The 13770-nt window shown below is 38.1% G+C and overlaps 1 protein-coding gene across 3 annotated transcripts in view; it reads right to left on the minus strand.

The window, feature by feature from the left end:
* Positions 1-356: 356 nt before the first annotated feature.
* dse (dermatan sulfate epimerase) overlaps positions 357-13770 on the minus strand; it is a 49566-nt gene continuing 36152 nt past the window's right edge. For all 3 annotated transcript variants that reach the window (XM_066699531.1, XM_066699611.1, XM_066699699.1), the window contains 2 exons: positions 10443-10650; positions 357-7060 (listed from right to left, as the gene is read on the minus strand). In XM_066699531.1, the coding sequence (XP_066555628.1) occupies positions 5335-7060; positions 10443-10650 (1934 nt within the window). In that variant the 3' untranslated portion in view covers positions 357-5334. The remainder of the gene's footprint in view (positions 7061-10442; positions 10651-13770) is intronic.

Below are 13770 nucleotides of genomic sequence, written 5' to 3' on the forward strand. Positions count from 1 at the left end.
TAATCCTTCACGACGTCTGAAACATTGAACTAGCAATGAAGGAGTTAAATCCTGTACCGTACTATCGCTTTTCATGAATAGGGAAAACTAGTGAATAGCATTAGCTAGGGGAACACTAGTAGAAACAGTTAACTTTGTTTCCATCCACTGAGATAAAAAGACAAAACTTACATTCAAAGTGACGATGGATAATCTTTGTTTTATCTTGAGATCCAAAAGCTCTGCTTCCTTTCACGTCCAGTTACCCAACCAGAGAGCTGGGTTTTCTGACTTTAGTGTAGAAGTGGCTTTCTTAGGTTTAGCTTGGGCTGATGGTTGACGCGCATCACCCTGTCGTTATCCACACAGACTCCATATTAAATCATGCAAATAAACATTTATTCCACTGGTTCCACAGGTCAAATATTTACAGCTATTTACACGATTCATTGTAATCATTATACATATTTACAAGTTGATTTCATGAATTAATGCAGGTGTTATGACACAGTCAGAAAACCGTGAGGCTCCATAGCTAAACTAACTGAATATGTGACATATATATATATATATATATATATATATATATATATATATATATATATATATATAAGCGCATGAGCCATGGAACATACATAAAGCTCGGTTTCTTAAAAAAACAAAGTACAATTAATCCAAATGCATAAACTAATGCATACTAATGAAAGAAAACAAAGGGAAACTGCTAGTAGGAAAGTCCTGAAATGTGTGTACCTCAATGCCAGGAGTATAAGGAACAAGTTGTTGGACCTTGAAGCCACAGTGCTGGTGTATGATTATGATGTTGTAGGAGTGACAGAAACATGGCTTACAGAAAATGAATGAATACAAGTTGAAAGGATACACACAGTTTAGGAGAGACAGCCATAATTCGAAGAGGTGGTGGGGAATACCTCAAATTAGATAATGCTAATGAAGCAGAATCTTTGTGGTTTAAACTTTTGAACAAAAGATCCAGAGGATTAGTGGTGTGTTACAGCCCACCAATTCAGATTGTACAATGTAACATCTTTCTGACTAATTAATCAAGACTGCATGTAGTAAGGATGTGGCTGTTATAATGGGGGATTTCAATTTCCCAAACATAGACTGGGAAAGCCCAGTTGGGACTACAGAAGCAGAAATAGAAATGGTTGAGTTGGTAAATGACTGCTTTCTAACTCAATTTGTCAGGGAACCAACCAGAGAGAGAGAGAGCATTGATTTGATATTTTCAAATTACCAAGACAGAGTCAGAGGGATATTAGTTAGAGAACCAAGTGCAAACTGTGATCACAATATGGTTAGCTTCGAGGCATACTTGAAAAAACAAGGACCAAGGGCCGGATTACCCGCAAATAGAAAACTACAAACCTGTACATCATAGCAGTTACATTTATGATTAGAAAGTGGCATCTAACTAAAAATGAAGCCGCAACTGAGTACAGTTCTGTAGTTTTGGATTAGTGGATTTAATCGCAGCCCTAGAACAAGTCTAGAACAATGGTCTACAATTTTAGAAAAGCAAACCTTGAAGGTATGATGCAGCACTTAGAAGAGTTAGACTGGGGAACACTAGATACAGATTCAGTCAAAAATGGATGGTTATATTTAAAGAAATATGAGACGTTTGTACCAAAACTTAGCAAATCGAGGACCAAAAAACATTGGCCAAAATGGTTTAATTAGAAGTATGCAAAAAAATATAAAAAAAATAAAATAATGTTGTATAGAGCATACAAAAGGGATCAAAATGAAATAAAATACAAAGAATATATAGAAACATAGCTATTGGAGCTAATACTAATGCATTTTTTTTAAAATACTGTAACAGCAAGAGGTCAATAAAGGAGGAAGTGAAACCACTAAAGGCTAAAAATTTAAGTATCTTTAAAAATATACATATTTTTTATAACATGACACAGGTTAACAATGAGTCCATTCAAACTCTAAGACAGATCAGGATAAATGAAGAGGAGGTACTAAAGGGACTAGCAGAATTTAAAAAAAACAAATCACCTGGGCCAGATGGTACATTTCTAAAATTACTTAAAGAAATTAGGGAAATTATTCATAGACCGCTAACTAAAATGTTCCAATTGACACTTAGAACAGGGGATGTGCCAACTGACTGAAGACAGCAAATGTCATACCTGTCATACCTTAAACACTATCAACCTATCTCAAACCTTCGCTTCCTTTCTAAGGTTCTAGAGAAAGTAGTTGCAAACCAACTGCAAGCTTTTTTAACCGATAATCATCTTTATGAAGCATTTCAATCAGGCTTCCTTTCCGGCCACAGTACAGAAACGGCCCTGTTAAAAGTATTGAATGATGTGTTTCAGTCCTCCGATGTAGGGCACGCCAGTGTTATTATTTTATTAGACTTAAGTGCGGCTTTTGACACAATCGACAACAAGATCTTGTTACACCGCTTAGAAAACCGTATTGGCCTATCTCGCAATGTGCTTTCATGGTTTAAATCATATCTGTCAAACAGACTCCAATATGTACAGATTAACGAGAACCACTCAAATTTAACTGAGGTTAAGTACGGAGTCCCACAGGGCTCAGTCCTCGGACCTATACTTTTTTCATTGTACATGCTCCCTTTAGGTGATATAATTCGACGACATAATATTAACTTTCACAGTTACGCAGATGACACACAATTATATCTGTCAGTAAATCCTAACAACACCATAGACCTAGAAAAACTAATGTGCTGTCTGTCTGAGATTAAAACATGGATGACAAAAAAAATTCTTATGCTTAACTCTGACAAAACAGAAGTCATAATTTTAGGAGACAAAAATCAAACTGTTCATCATGCACTAACAAAACTGAGTAATGATAAATTTAATTTCTCCCCTAAGGAGATGGCATGAAACCTGGGTGTCATCTGTGATCATAATCTATCTTTTGAATCACACATTCAGAATGTGTCGAGATCTTTCTTCCTCCATCTTAGAAACATTGCTAGACTAAGACAATCCCTCTCGTTACAGGACACTGAGAAATTGATACACGCATTTGTTACATCTAGATTGGATTACTGTAATGCCATTCTGTCAGGCAGCACAAACAGAGCTATTTCTGCACTTCAGTTAGTCCAAAATGCTGCTGCAAGAATCCTAACAAAAACAAAATAACATGAACACATTACTCCAGTATTGGCTTCTCTTCACAGGCTGCCCGTGCACTACAGGATAGACTTTAAAGTGCTCTTATTAACATTTAAAGCACTAAAGGGGCTGGCACCTCCCTACCTAAAAGATCTCCTTATCGAATACACTCCAGGTCGGCCATTGAGATCACAGGAAGCCGGTTACTTAGCGCTCCCTAAAATATGCAAGAAAAGCGCAGGTGGTAGAGCATTCAGTTATAGGGCCCCGAAGCTGTGGAGCGATCTTTCAGCCAATGTAAGAGATGCCCCCTCTGTCTTAGCCTTTAAATCACGGCTGAAGACTCATCTGTTTAGTCTCTGTTTTTCTAGCCCATAGTGCCGGTGTGCCATGGACATGCAATTGCACAACTGTCTTTAGAAATGTACTGCACTGCATGACCAGTATCTAAGCACGACTGCCCTCTTGTCTTCCAGCAACAGCCTCCTCTGAGGGTCCAATGAGTCACCTCGTCCCCCACCATGGAAGTCTGATGAGGCAAAACCCATCCCAGAAGCACCTCACCATGGAAAATGGTAGGGTATATTGTCAAAAGTATAGAATTGAAAACAATGGAAGTAATGTTAAGACTGTACAATGAACTAGTTAGACCTCATCTAGAATACTGTGTTCTGGGCACCATACTTCAAGAAAGAAATAGCTGCTCTAGAGAGCAACCATACTTATTCCAGGTTAGAAGGGAATGTCATACTCAGAGAGACTGAGGGAACTGAACATTTTCACCCTGGAACAGAGAAGACGAGGTGGGGACTTGATTCAAGTCTTGAATCATGAAAGGCATCAAACCATGGCCTACTCTCATTTGAACTCTTTTGTATGTTCTTATTATTTGATAAAAAGGGTTTAATTAAAGAGTTGAAAAACAGACTACAAATGGCAGTGGGTAACTGTAGAATTTAATAAAAGTCTGTTTTGGAATTGTAGGACATTAAGAAATATTAAATCTAATCAAAAGAGACAGTTTGTATGTAATTAGTAAGTGATATGCAAATTAGTGATGAATATTCAAATTAGGGCTGCATTGTCAATGGTGTTGAATTGTCAGTGACGAATTGTCACTGTTGATGAAAAGTACGTGATGAAAAGTCAGGATCCCATACATATATACATGCAAAAAGTAAATGGTCTATGTTGATATAATCGTATCTATACATGTATTAATAATTTTATTATACATATGGACACTATCATATAGCATATAGGGCTGTATTCCTAAAACTTAAAAAATCATCCAATGTTCCAAAATAAACCAAAGACACACTCAATTAAATCTCATATAAACACCCTCAAGGATTATGTGACATTTCTTCACTATGTTGTTTTTTCCTCTGATTATAATGCAATTGAACATTTATGTTTTCTAATCTTTAATATATATATAAAAAGCTTTGAAATTTAAACAAGCCACACTATCACAATATAACTGCATTAAACACACTTTTGTACAGAAAATTACAAGGTTTCTTCTTACAAGGGGGGTAATTTTAAAGCACAGTAAATATTGTAATTTTGCATTGTAATCTGAATTTACATCAAATTAATTTACAATGAAAACCTATGTGAATCAAGTCATTTTCCAGGGTTGAAGAACAAATTCAAGGAAATGCAGGCATAGAGGAGTGTCAGCTTGTACATCATTTGCAGAATGTATAAGATCTTTGTGCTTGTCATTCTCCTACATTAGTTTAACCTGACTGCTTTGGTCACACAAAATAAAAATATATAATCTACATTCACCAAGCACTTTGCTTCACATTCTTGAAAAACATTCATGTACAGACAAGCCTAACATTTGTCATCTTTGCTTACTTATTTTGTTCCATTTTAATTACAAGCATAATATATCATCAGCAAATCTGTACGGTTCTATATTTTTTTGCATAAAGTAAAACTATAATGATACAAAAAATTGCATAGATAACTTTTTAACCTGCATTTACATGAATAGCCTAACTGATAGTCTTGGATTTGAGACAGCTTTTAAATTGGAATGAAGAATATAGTCTATTGGCTATTTTTAGGAATTATATTTCCCAAGTCACCCATTAACAATGATTGGCTCATAGTGTGTTGTATATAACAATTTTAACCAATGTAAATAATAACATTCCAGTTGGTCTATTCAAATTAGGTGCACAGGAATAAGATCCTCTCAGCACTGTGTTCGTGAACATGAGGAATATAAACACAATAGGATGAAGCTGTCAATGAGAAGAATTCCATAGAAACACCTCTGAGTGTGTAGACTTTGAGTCTTCTGAAATCGAGTCAGCAATAAAGCCAACAACATGAAGAAGGTAGCAATGTTTAAAATTAGGAACAATCTTATGTAGGAGGCAGAGATTGAGGGGTCAGTACTTTTGACAGTGGCAATCATGTGAACTTCTTTATAACTGCGTCCTTTGACAAAGCCACCTTTCCTGCCTTTTAGATAACGAAGACCTCCATAATCCACGAAAGTCTGAGCGTCCCCCTCCTCAAGGTTTTCTTCATACATGTGCTTCATGCCCGTCACCTCAATCTGAGCGAAAATATCGGGAAGGCTTTCAGACAGTTTGTCATTAAGGCTTCCTTTCTTTGAGTTTTTATTCTTGTTCTGCTTCCCTGACAGGGAAAACATTTTTTCAATGACTTCCTCTGTCGTCTTCTTGTCAGTAAATTGCAAGAGGCGTTCAGCTGTTTTCTTGAAGTTATCAGTATTGAGGACATGAGCCAGGATTTGCTTCTCTAGCTGCTGGAAGACAGGTTTAATATGCTGGAGATGATCTTCAATTAGACTAACATGGTCCTCTACCTCAACTGGTGGACTGTCTTTGACACCTGCCTCCTTCTCAAAGACAATTTTCTTCTGGTCAAGGAGCACCATGGCAAAGAGAGGCTTGCTGGTAACTTCCCCTGTGAGGAGGTAGACCGTGTATGTGTGCTCACTGGTGGCCAAATAAATATCTACTCGCTGAGCATCCCCACGAATGCTGAAGCTCTGAACATCCACATCCGGTCCGAAGAAGATGTAAGCTCCTCTGGTAATAGGGTTTTTCAGAGGCATTGTCACATTCACATAGTTAGATCCATCATAAGGGTATCCAGGAGGGTACCTTCTGTATCCTAGGACCCCTTTATCACTATAGCCAGTATCATCCATCCAGAACATTTTATATAATTCACCTCTGTGCCTGATAAGTGCTCCATGAACACCATCTATCACAGTTTCCTCAAAAGGCAAGTCAGTGTTATGGAAATAGCTACTCATTTGTTCTATTGGACTGTCCTTCTCTAAGTTGATTTGGTCCACCAAGAGCAACAGCTGTGGATGTAGAAGCAGCAGGTTCCTTTTGAAGCTCTTTATCTTCAGATCAGAATTGTAGGCACCTTTTCCTTCTCCTTGAATAAATACTAACCCATTGCTTTCTATAGCTGCGAGTACTCTTCCTTGTGTATCAGCAGCACTTCCATGTTTATATTTGAGCCATTTAGAATTGCAGTTTTCTGTCAGTTGCCCTTCCCACGGTACAAAACAGTTGTCTGAAACAGCAGGAGAAAACATGACAGCATTGTTGAGAAAAGTATACTTTGGTCCATAGAGTGCTTCAGTAATGAAAGGCACACCGTTGGGTGCAAATGTAAAGGAGTTCTGGTCAGGGTGTTCATGGCCAGCATTAAAGTTTCGCCAGCCATTTATCCAATCTTTGTACTTCTTCTGGTGTACAATATCGTATATTGCACGACCTCCCAGTTTTCCAGATTTGAAGGAGAGGAATGTTCTGTTAATTCCTGCTGGTAGCGCACTTCCATAGGTCACAACACCCCAATCCTCAAAGAAATGCATTCTGGATTGTCCAAAATCTGGAGGCGGTGTAGAACTTAAATTTGAATCATACCTGCAAGAAAACAAAACAAAACTATAAATTGCTATCAATTCTAAAATCATCACAACATACATTTTTTAATAATATATTAGGCAGTGTTGAAGTTGATATTAAAATAAAATAAAATAATAACTTCAATCAAACCAATTTCCATTACAACTGAAATTGTTTATTTTGGTAAGAATATAATATTAAAAACAAATAAATGAATGCTATGAGATGGCGGTCACAGGACTATCAGACATTAATTAAATATATATTTTTTATTCTGGAATTAAGACATATCAGTGATAACTAACTGCTGGATTTTCACCATACAGTGGTACAGCTATTGTTCTGGATATAGCTATCTCTAGCTTCTCCTAAGCTTTCCATCTGCCAGGCATTTGGTTTGTGATACAGGACCACAACACCCTCCTAAAGATCAACACCCTGGCCCGTGAGTGGCCAGACGAGGTACTGTAAGCATTTCTGCGGCTGAGGTTCCCCTTTCCTTCTTGCGGAATGTCACGAGAGAGGGGGGTGTGAGTTCTCCTGGTCTCTCTGAGCTTGATAGATCCCCTATCTACTCTCAAGGTAGCCACATTAGCCTGCCATGTTAGAGTTAATGGTATATTGTAGGGATGGGCACGAGTATTTGAATATTCGAAGGGACGTTAGTATGTGTATTTAAAAAACTTATATTTGTAAACCCACATTCCCTGCAATTACATGTAATACGGTAATGCTAGTATACATGTTTTTCTTTATGACAACTTAAACAAAATGCACTGAGTGTGCATGTGTCAGAGTTGTGTGCACACAGAGACTTCCAGTTGCCTGTGAAACTAATGCAATTTTGACAAATGACAGGCAGATGACAGGTTGATGTATAGGAAACAGAGGGTGTCGATTAGAGGAGTCGCTTCTAACTGGAGTGAGGTTGATAGTGGAGTTCCACAGGGATCAGTACTAGGGTCTTTGCTTTTTCTAATCTATATTAATGATCTGGACACTGGCATAGTTAGCAAACTTGTCAAATTTGCAGATGATACTAAAATAGGTGGCTCAGCAGATACAATCTTGGCAGCACAGGCTATTCAAAGGGACTTAGATGATATTCAGTTGTGGGCCGACACCTGGCAGATGAAATTCAATGTGGACAAGTGCAAGGTAATACATGCAGGTAACAAATGTCCACTATAATTACACTATGGGAGGAATAGAACTAGATGAAGTAATGCATGAGAAAGACCTAGGAGTCTATGTGGACTCCTCACTTTCTCCATCCAAACAAAGTGGGGAAGCAATAAAAAAGGCAAACAGAATGTTAGCGTATATTGTCAAAAGTGTAGAATTTAAAACAAGGGAAGTAATGTTAACACTGTACAATGCACTAGTTAGATCTCATCTGCAATACTGTGTACAGTTCTGGGCACCACACTTCAAGAAGGATATTGCTGCTCTAGAGGCAGTATAGAGGAGAGCAACCAGACTATTTCAGGTCTGAAGGGAATGTCCTACTCGGAGAGACTGAAGGAACTGAACCTTGTCACCCTGGAACATAGGAGACTACGTGGGGACTTGATCCAAGTCTTCAAATTCATGAAAGGCATCGACCACCTCAAACCAGAGGAGCTTTTCCAGATCAGCAGGAACACATGCACCCGGGGACACAAACAGAAATTGGGCTTCAAGGCATTCAAAACGGAAAACAGGAGACACTTCTTTACACAGACAGTAGTCAGAATCTGGAAGAAACTCCCCAGCGATGTGGTAGAAGCTGAAAGTTTGGGAACATTTAAAAATAGACTGGATAAGATCCTTGGATCTCTCAGTTATTAATGGACACCAAACAAACACGATGGGTTGAATGGCCTCCTCTCGTTTGTAAACTTTCTTATGTTCTTATGATCCTTATATCGTAAAATGAAAGAAAAATGTCAATTGTATATTTTTTTGCTATGTTGTTAATCAATGATAGAAGTACTTTACGGCAACATTTATGTCACTTTACGGTATTCGCAAGTGGGAGCGAAAATACACAAACATGGAGGAAGATGACACCGAAAATTCGTCCCGGGATTCTTCCCAACATTCGCATAATCAAAAGGACTCTGCCCAACCAAGACAAGACGAGCTCCTAAAAAAGAGGGGGGTTACGTCTGTTGTTTGGAATTGGATTAGGTATGAAAAATCTAACACAGAGCAGAAAACCGTACTTTGCAAAGTATGCCGCAGACCGGTCCCAAGTACAGACTCAAACACAACAAGCCTATTCTATCACCTAGAAAAGAATCATGAGATGCAGTACCGAGAGAGCCAAAAAATGAAAACTATCAAAGGAAAGTCGAGTGTTAAAAGCAAACCTCAGTCGCAAACTTTGAAAGAAACTTTTGCCCGAAGCACTGCATATGACAAGACATCAGCAAGATGGAAGGAGATAGCGTGTGCCATTACTATACACATATGCAAAGACATGGTCCCGATTTACACGATTGAGAAGACAGGGTTTAAATCATTACTCAAAACCCTTGACCTGAGGTATGTCATGCCAAGCCACAAGCACTTTAGTGAGATCGAGTTGCCGTGTTTATAATGGAGAATGTAGGGCAAAAGTTATAGCGGAGCTTGGTGGGGTAACGTACTATGCAATAACAATCGACATGTGGACGAGCCGAGAGACAGAGCCCTATATGAGCTTGACAATCCATTTCATCAAAGACTGGACACTGTGCAGTCGATGTCCACAGACTAGCTATTTCCCCAATGACTATACGGGAGAGCTTATAGCCAAGGGTCTTAAGGAAGTGTTTTGTTTACACTTGATGTTCTATATTCATATTGTAGTCCTTCATTTTGTTCACTGCTATAATTCACATAAAAAAATATTTTTTTCATGTTTAATTTGCACTACAACTTCTAAATAAAAGGAGAAAATTATCAGTTTGGCAAGTATTTAATTCACTGGAGGATCCAAAAAATAGGCTTTACCATGTGGTTAAAATGTGCTATATCATGATGTTTATTGTTATCGTGAATCAAATTAATTATATTGTGATCAATAATTTTGGCTATATCGCTCACCCCTAGGGTTGGAGACCACTGCCCTAGCTGGTACAATCTCCCCCACCCCCCCTCCATGCCACGCTGTTATAGGGTACCATTAGAACATCACCACCATGCCAAAATATTGTTAGCTGTTTGTTTGTCTATTAGGCTACCTATTTACATGGTGACTTCAACAATACAGATCTAAAAATAGCTTGTATTTTGAGTGTGTGATTACCCTGTTTGTTCAAGCAGTTTTAATATCTGTTATTTTTGTTTTTATTGCTCAGTACTTAAACAATACTGTAGTCTGTCACCAGACTGTAGGATCCTGCTTGAGACATGTTGCACAGCTGATGCTTACCAGAGGAATTCAGTGTGAAGTGTACACCACCTCTGTCCCTTTCCTGCCTGTCCTGGTCCCTCCACCACTCGGTTCTTGTGGATCAGCTCTGCAAGCCAGTTGCCACTGCCATTACGGATTACGTATTTATCCAGGAAAACCAGCTGACTCTCTGGGCCATAGAACCAGTTGTAGTTGGAGTCTGCAATGGCTACAGTTCTTTCAAACCCTGGCAAGACAGTTAAGTTTGGTTAGAAAATTGAAATCCAGATTTGTATGTAGGGTGGTACTTTTTTCTGTGTAATAGTATGCATTTTACATAATTTTATTTCTGAGGACAGATTATTATTTTTAAATGCTGTCAAATGACCTGAAGATTAATGGTATTTCAGAACATACTAATGAAGATTATATACCATGAGCCAAAGAATGCAGTAAACATGAAATCTTCAATTCCTTTAAACTTTTCTTAAGAAGAGGTAAAGGAATGTTGAATTGGTTTACACTGGTACAACAGGTTACTTGTATATGCAGGATTTAGGATTAAGATACAATACTGTGCAAACGTTTTAGGCAAGTGTAAATGCAGAACAAATGCTATAAAGTAAGAATGCTTTCAAAAATAGACATGTTATTAGATTATATTTATCAATTAACTAAATGCAAAGTGAGTGAACAGATGAAAAATCTACATCAAATCCATATTTGGTGTGACCACCCTTTGCCTTCAAAACAGCATAAATTCTTCTAGGTACATTTGCACACAGTTTTTGAAGGAACTCGTCAGGTAGGTTCTTGGAGAACTAACCACAGTTCCTCTGTGGATTTAGGTAGCCTCAGTTGCTTCTCTCTCTTCATGTAATCTCAGACAGAATCGATGATGTTGAGATCAGGGAAAAGTGGGAGCCATACCATCACTTCCAGGACTCCTTGTTCTTCTTTACACTGAAGATAGTTCTTAATGACTTTTGCTGTATGTTTGGGATCATTGTCATGCTGCATAATAAATTTGGGGCCAATCAGATGCCTCCCTGATGGTCTTGCATGATGGATAAGTATCTGCCTGTACTTCTCAGTATTGAAGGAGACCATAAATTCTGACCAAATCCCCAACATCATTTGCAGAAATGCAGCCCCAAATTTGCAAGGAACCTCCACCATGCTTTACTGTTGCCTGCAGACACTCATTCGTGTACCACTTTCCAGCCCTTCAGCGAACAAACTGCCTTCTGCTACAGCCAAATATTTAATATTTTGACTCATCAGTCCAGAGCACCTGCTGCCATTTTTCTGCACCCCAGTTCCTGTGTTTTCGTGCATAGTTGAGTCGCTTGGTCTTGTTGCCACATCGGAGGTATGGCTTTTTGGCCGTAAGTCTTCCATGAAGGCCACTTCTGCCCAGACTTATCTGGACAGTAGATGGGTGTACCAGGGTCCCACTGTTTTCTGCCAATTCTGAGCTGATGACACTGCTGGACATCTTCCGATTGCGAAAGGAAGTAAGCATGATGCGTCTTTCATCTGCTGCAGTAAGTTTCCTTGGCCGTCTACGGTCCTCAATGTTGCCCGTTTCTTTGTGCTTCTTCAAAAGAACTTTGACAGCACATCTGGAAACCCTTGTCTGCCTTGATATTTCTGCCTGGGAGAGACCTTGCTGATGCAATATAACTGCCTTGTGTCTTGTTGATGTGCTCAGTCTTGCCATGGTGTATGACGTTTGACAGTAAACTGTCTTCAGCAACCTCACCTTGATAGCTGAGTTTGTCTGTTCCTCACCCAGTTATATTCCTCCTACGCAGCTGTTTCTATTTCCATTAATTATTGTATTTCAACCTACATATTGAATTGATGATCATTAGCATCTGTTTGGTATAGTTTAATCATACACCTGACTATAAAACTTTTGCACAGTACTGTATGCCCAAAAGTTGTGAGGTGGTTGGTATAGAGCATCGATATATGTCCAATAATCGAAACAACAAAGAAGTTTACTTAAGGAAACCAAAAACAGTTATTAACAAAATAAAATCTGCAAAAAGCATAAACAATGAAAAGTAGTCTTTTACTTAATCTTCTTGATTATATTCCTGCCACATCTATTTGTGCCTTTCAAGGAAAATGTCTAGTTACAGATGCAAATCTTGCATGTGTTCAAGGCAGAAGCAATATTATGTCTAGGCTTTTTTGACAAATAGGTACTGTTCACTATATAAAGACTCCCTTGCCTGAACACCATCAACACTGATTCTGAACGGAGAAAAGATAATTAGCTATTTCTCCTCTGTCAACCCCACAGACTCTTACATGCCAATCTGATTAACGTTTCTGAGTAAGATAAATATAGTATTATAGAGTGAATGAAGAATCACAACTTTAATTGGCAATATAATTAGATAAGCAGACTTAAAATAAGTCTGTTGCTTCACCACAATATACTGACCATGAAAATCAGACTGTTAGATGGCAATAACTGACCCCCTAACCTGCTTGTGGCTAGCCTCCAAATGACCTTGCTTCTCAAAAGGGAGCCAAAAGAGTAGCAACCTTAGCTCATTATTGAAATAGCTCCAAGAAAGTAATAACTGCATGCATGCACACCTGATATTTAAACAAAAGAGTGGACGTTTCATGCCAAAACTGAATCTTGTTATTTATGCCTACTCCACAAAAGTTTCCAGATACAAACATTTATCACTAAAGCGAACACTGCACAATTATTTCTGTCTGAAAGGTCTTCTTTCAAGCACATTACTCACAATAAGGAACCCCATGCTTAACTAAATAAAAAAATATTACATTTTACAATTTACAATTATTACAAAAAAAAAATTAGAGTAGCAGAAACTTATGGACATAACAATGCATCTTTTTCTCACAAGACTGTAACTAAATAAATGTAACAGTCCAATGTCACCTGATCTTTGATACATCTGTGATCCTATTTAAATACACACATTAAAGGTTTAAATAACCATGACAGCTTTTTAAAATACATTTAGATTGTCCCAATTATTGTAATTTTTTTAAACTCTTTCACTCCACTTTGTAATTACCAGTTACTATACTCAGCTCACTGCTATGGCCTCTTCAGGTGGGATGAGACACTGGTTCATGCACACCATCAAAGTAATCTGATATTTTTCACTCTACAAACCCAGAGCACCAATTGTAGTATTTGATGTAGACAGAACAGCCTGAGAAGCCACAGGGTCACTTGACTATGGAGAACAGAGTTATCCCCATTTGTCTTGTACCCTGCCTTTTTCAGCAATTGTTGATTTTACAAGACTGAAACTAGAGGAATGAGAAAGGGCTATATGAATATTGAATGCCCAATGCACATTGCCAG

The sequence above is a fragment of the Amia ocellicauda genome, chromosome 1, assembly GCF_036373705.1.
Source record: "Amia ocellicauda isolate fAmiCal2 chromosome 1, fAmiCal2.hap1, whole genome shotgun sequence".
NCBI classification, from domain to species: Eukaryota; Metazoa; Chordata; class Actinopteri; order Amiiformes; family Amiidae; genus Amia; species Amia ocellicauda.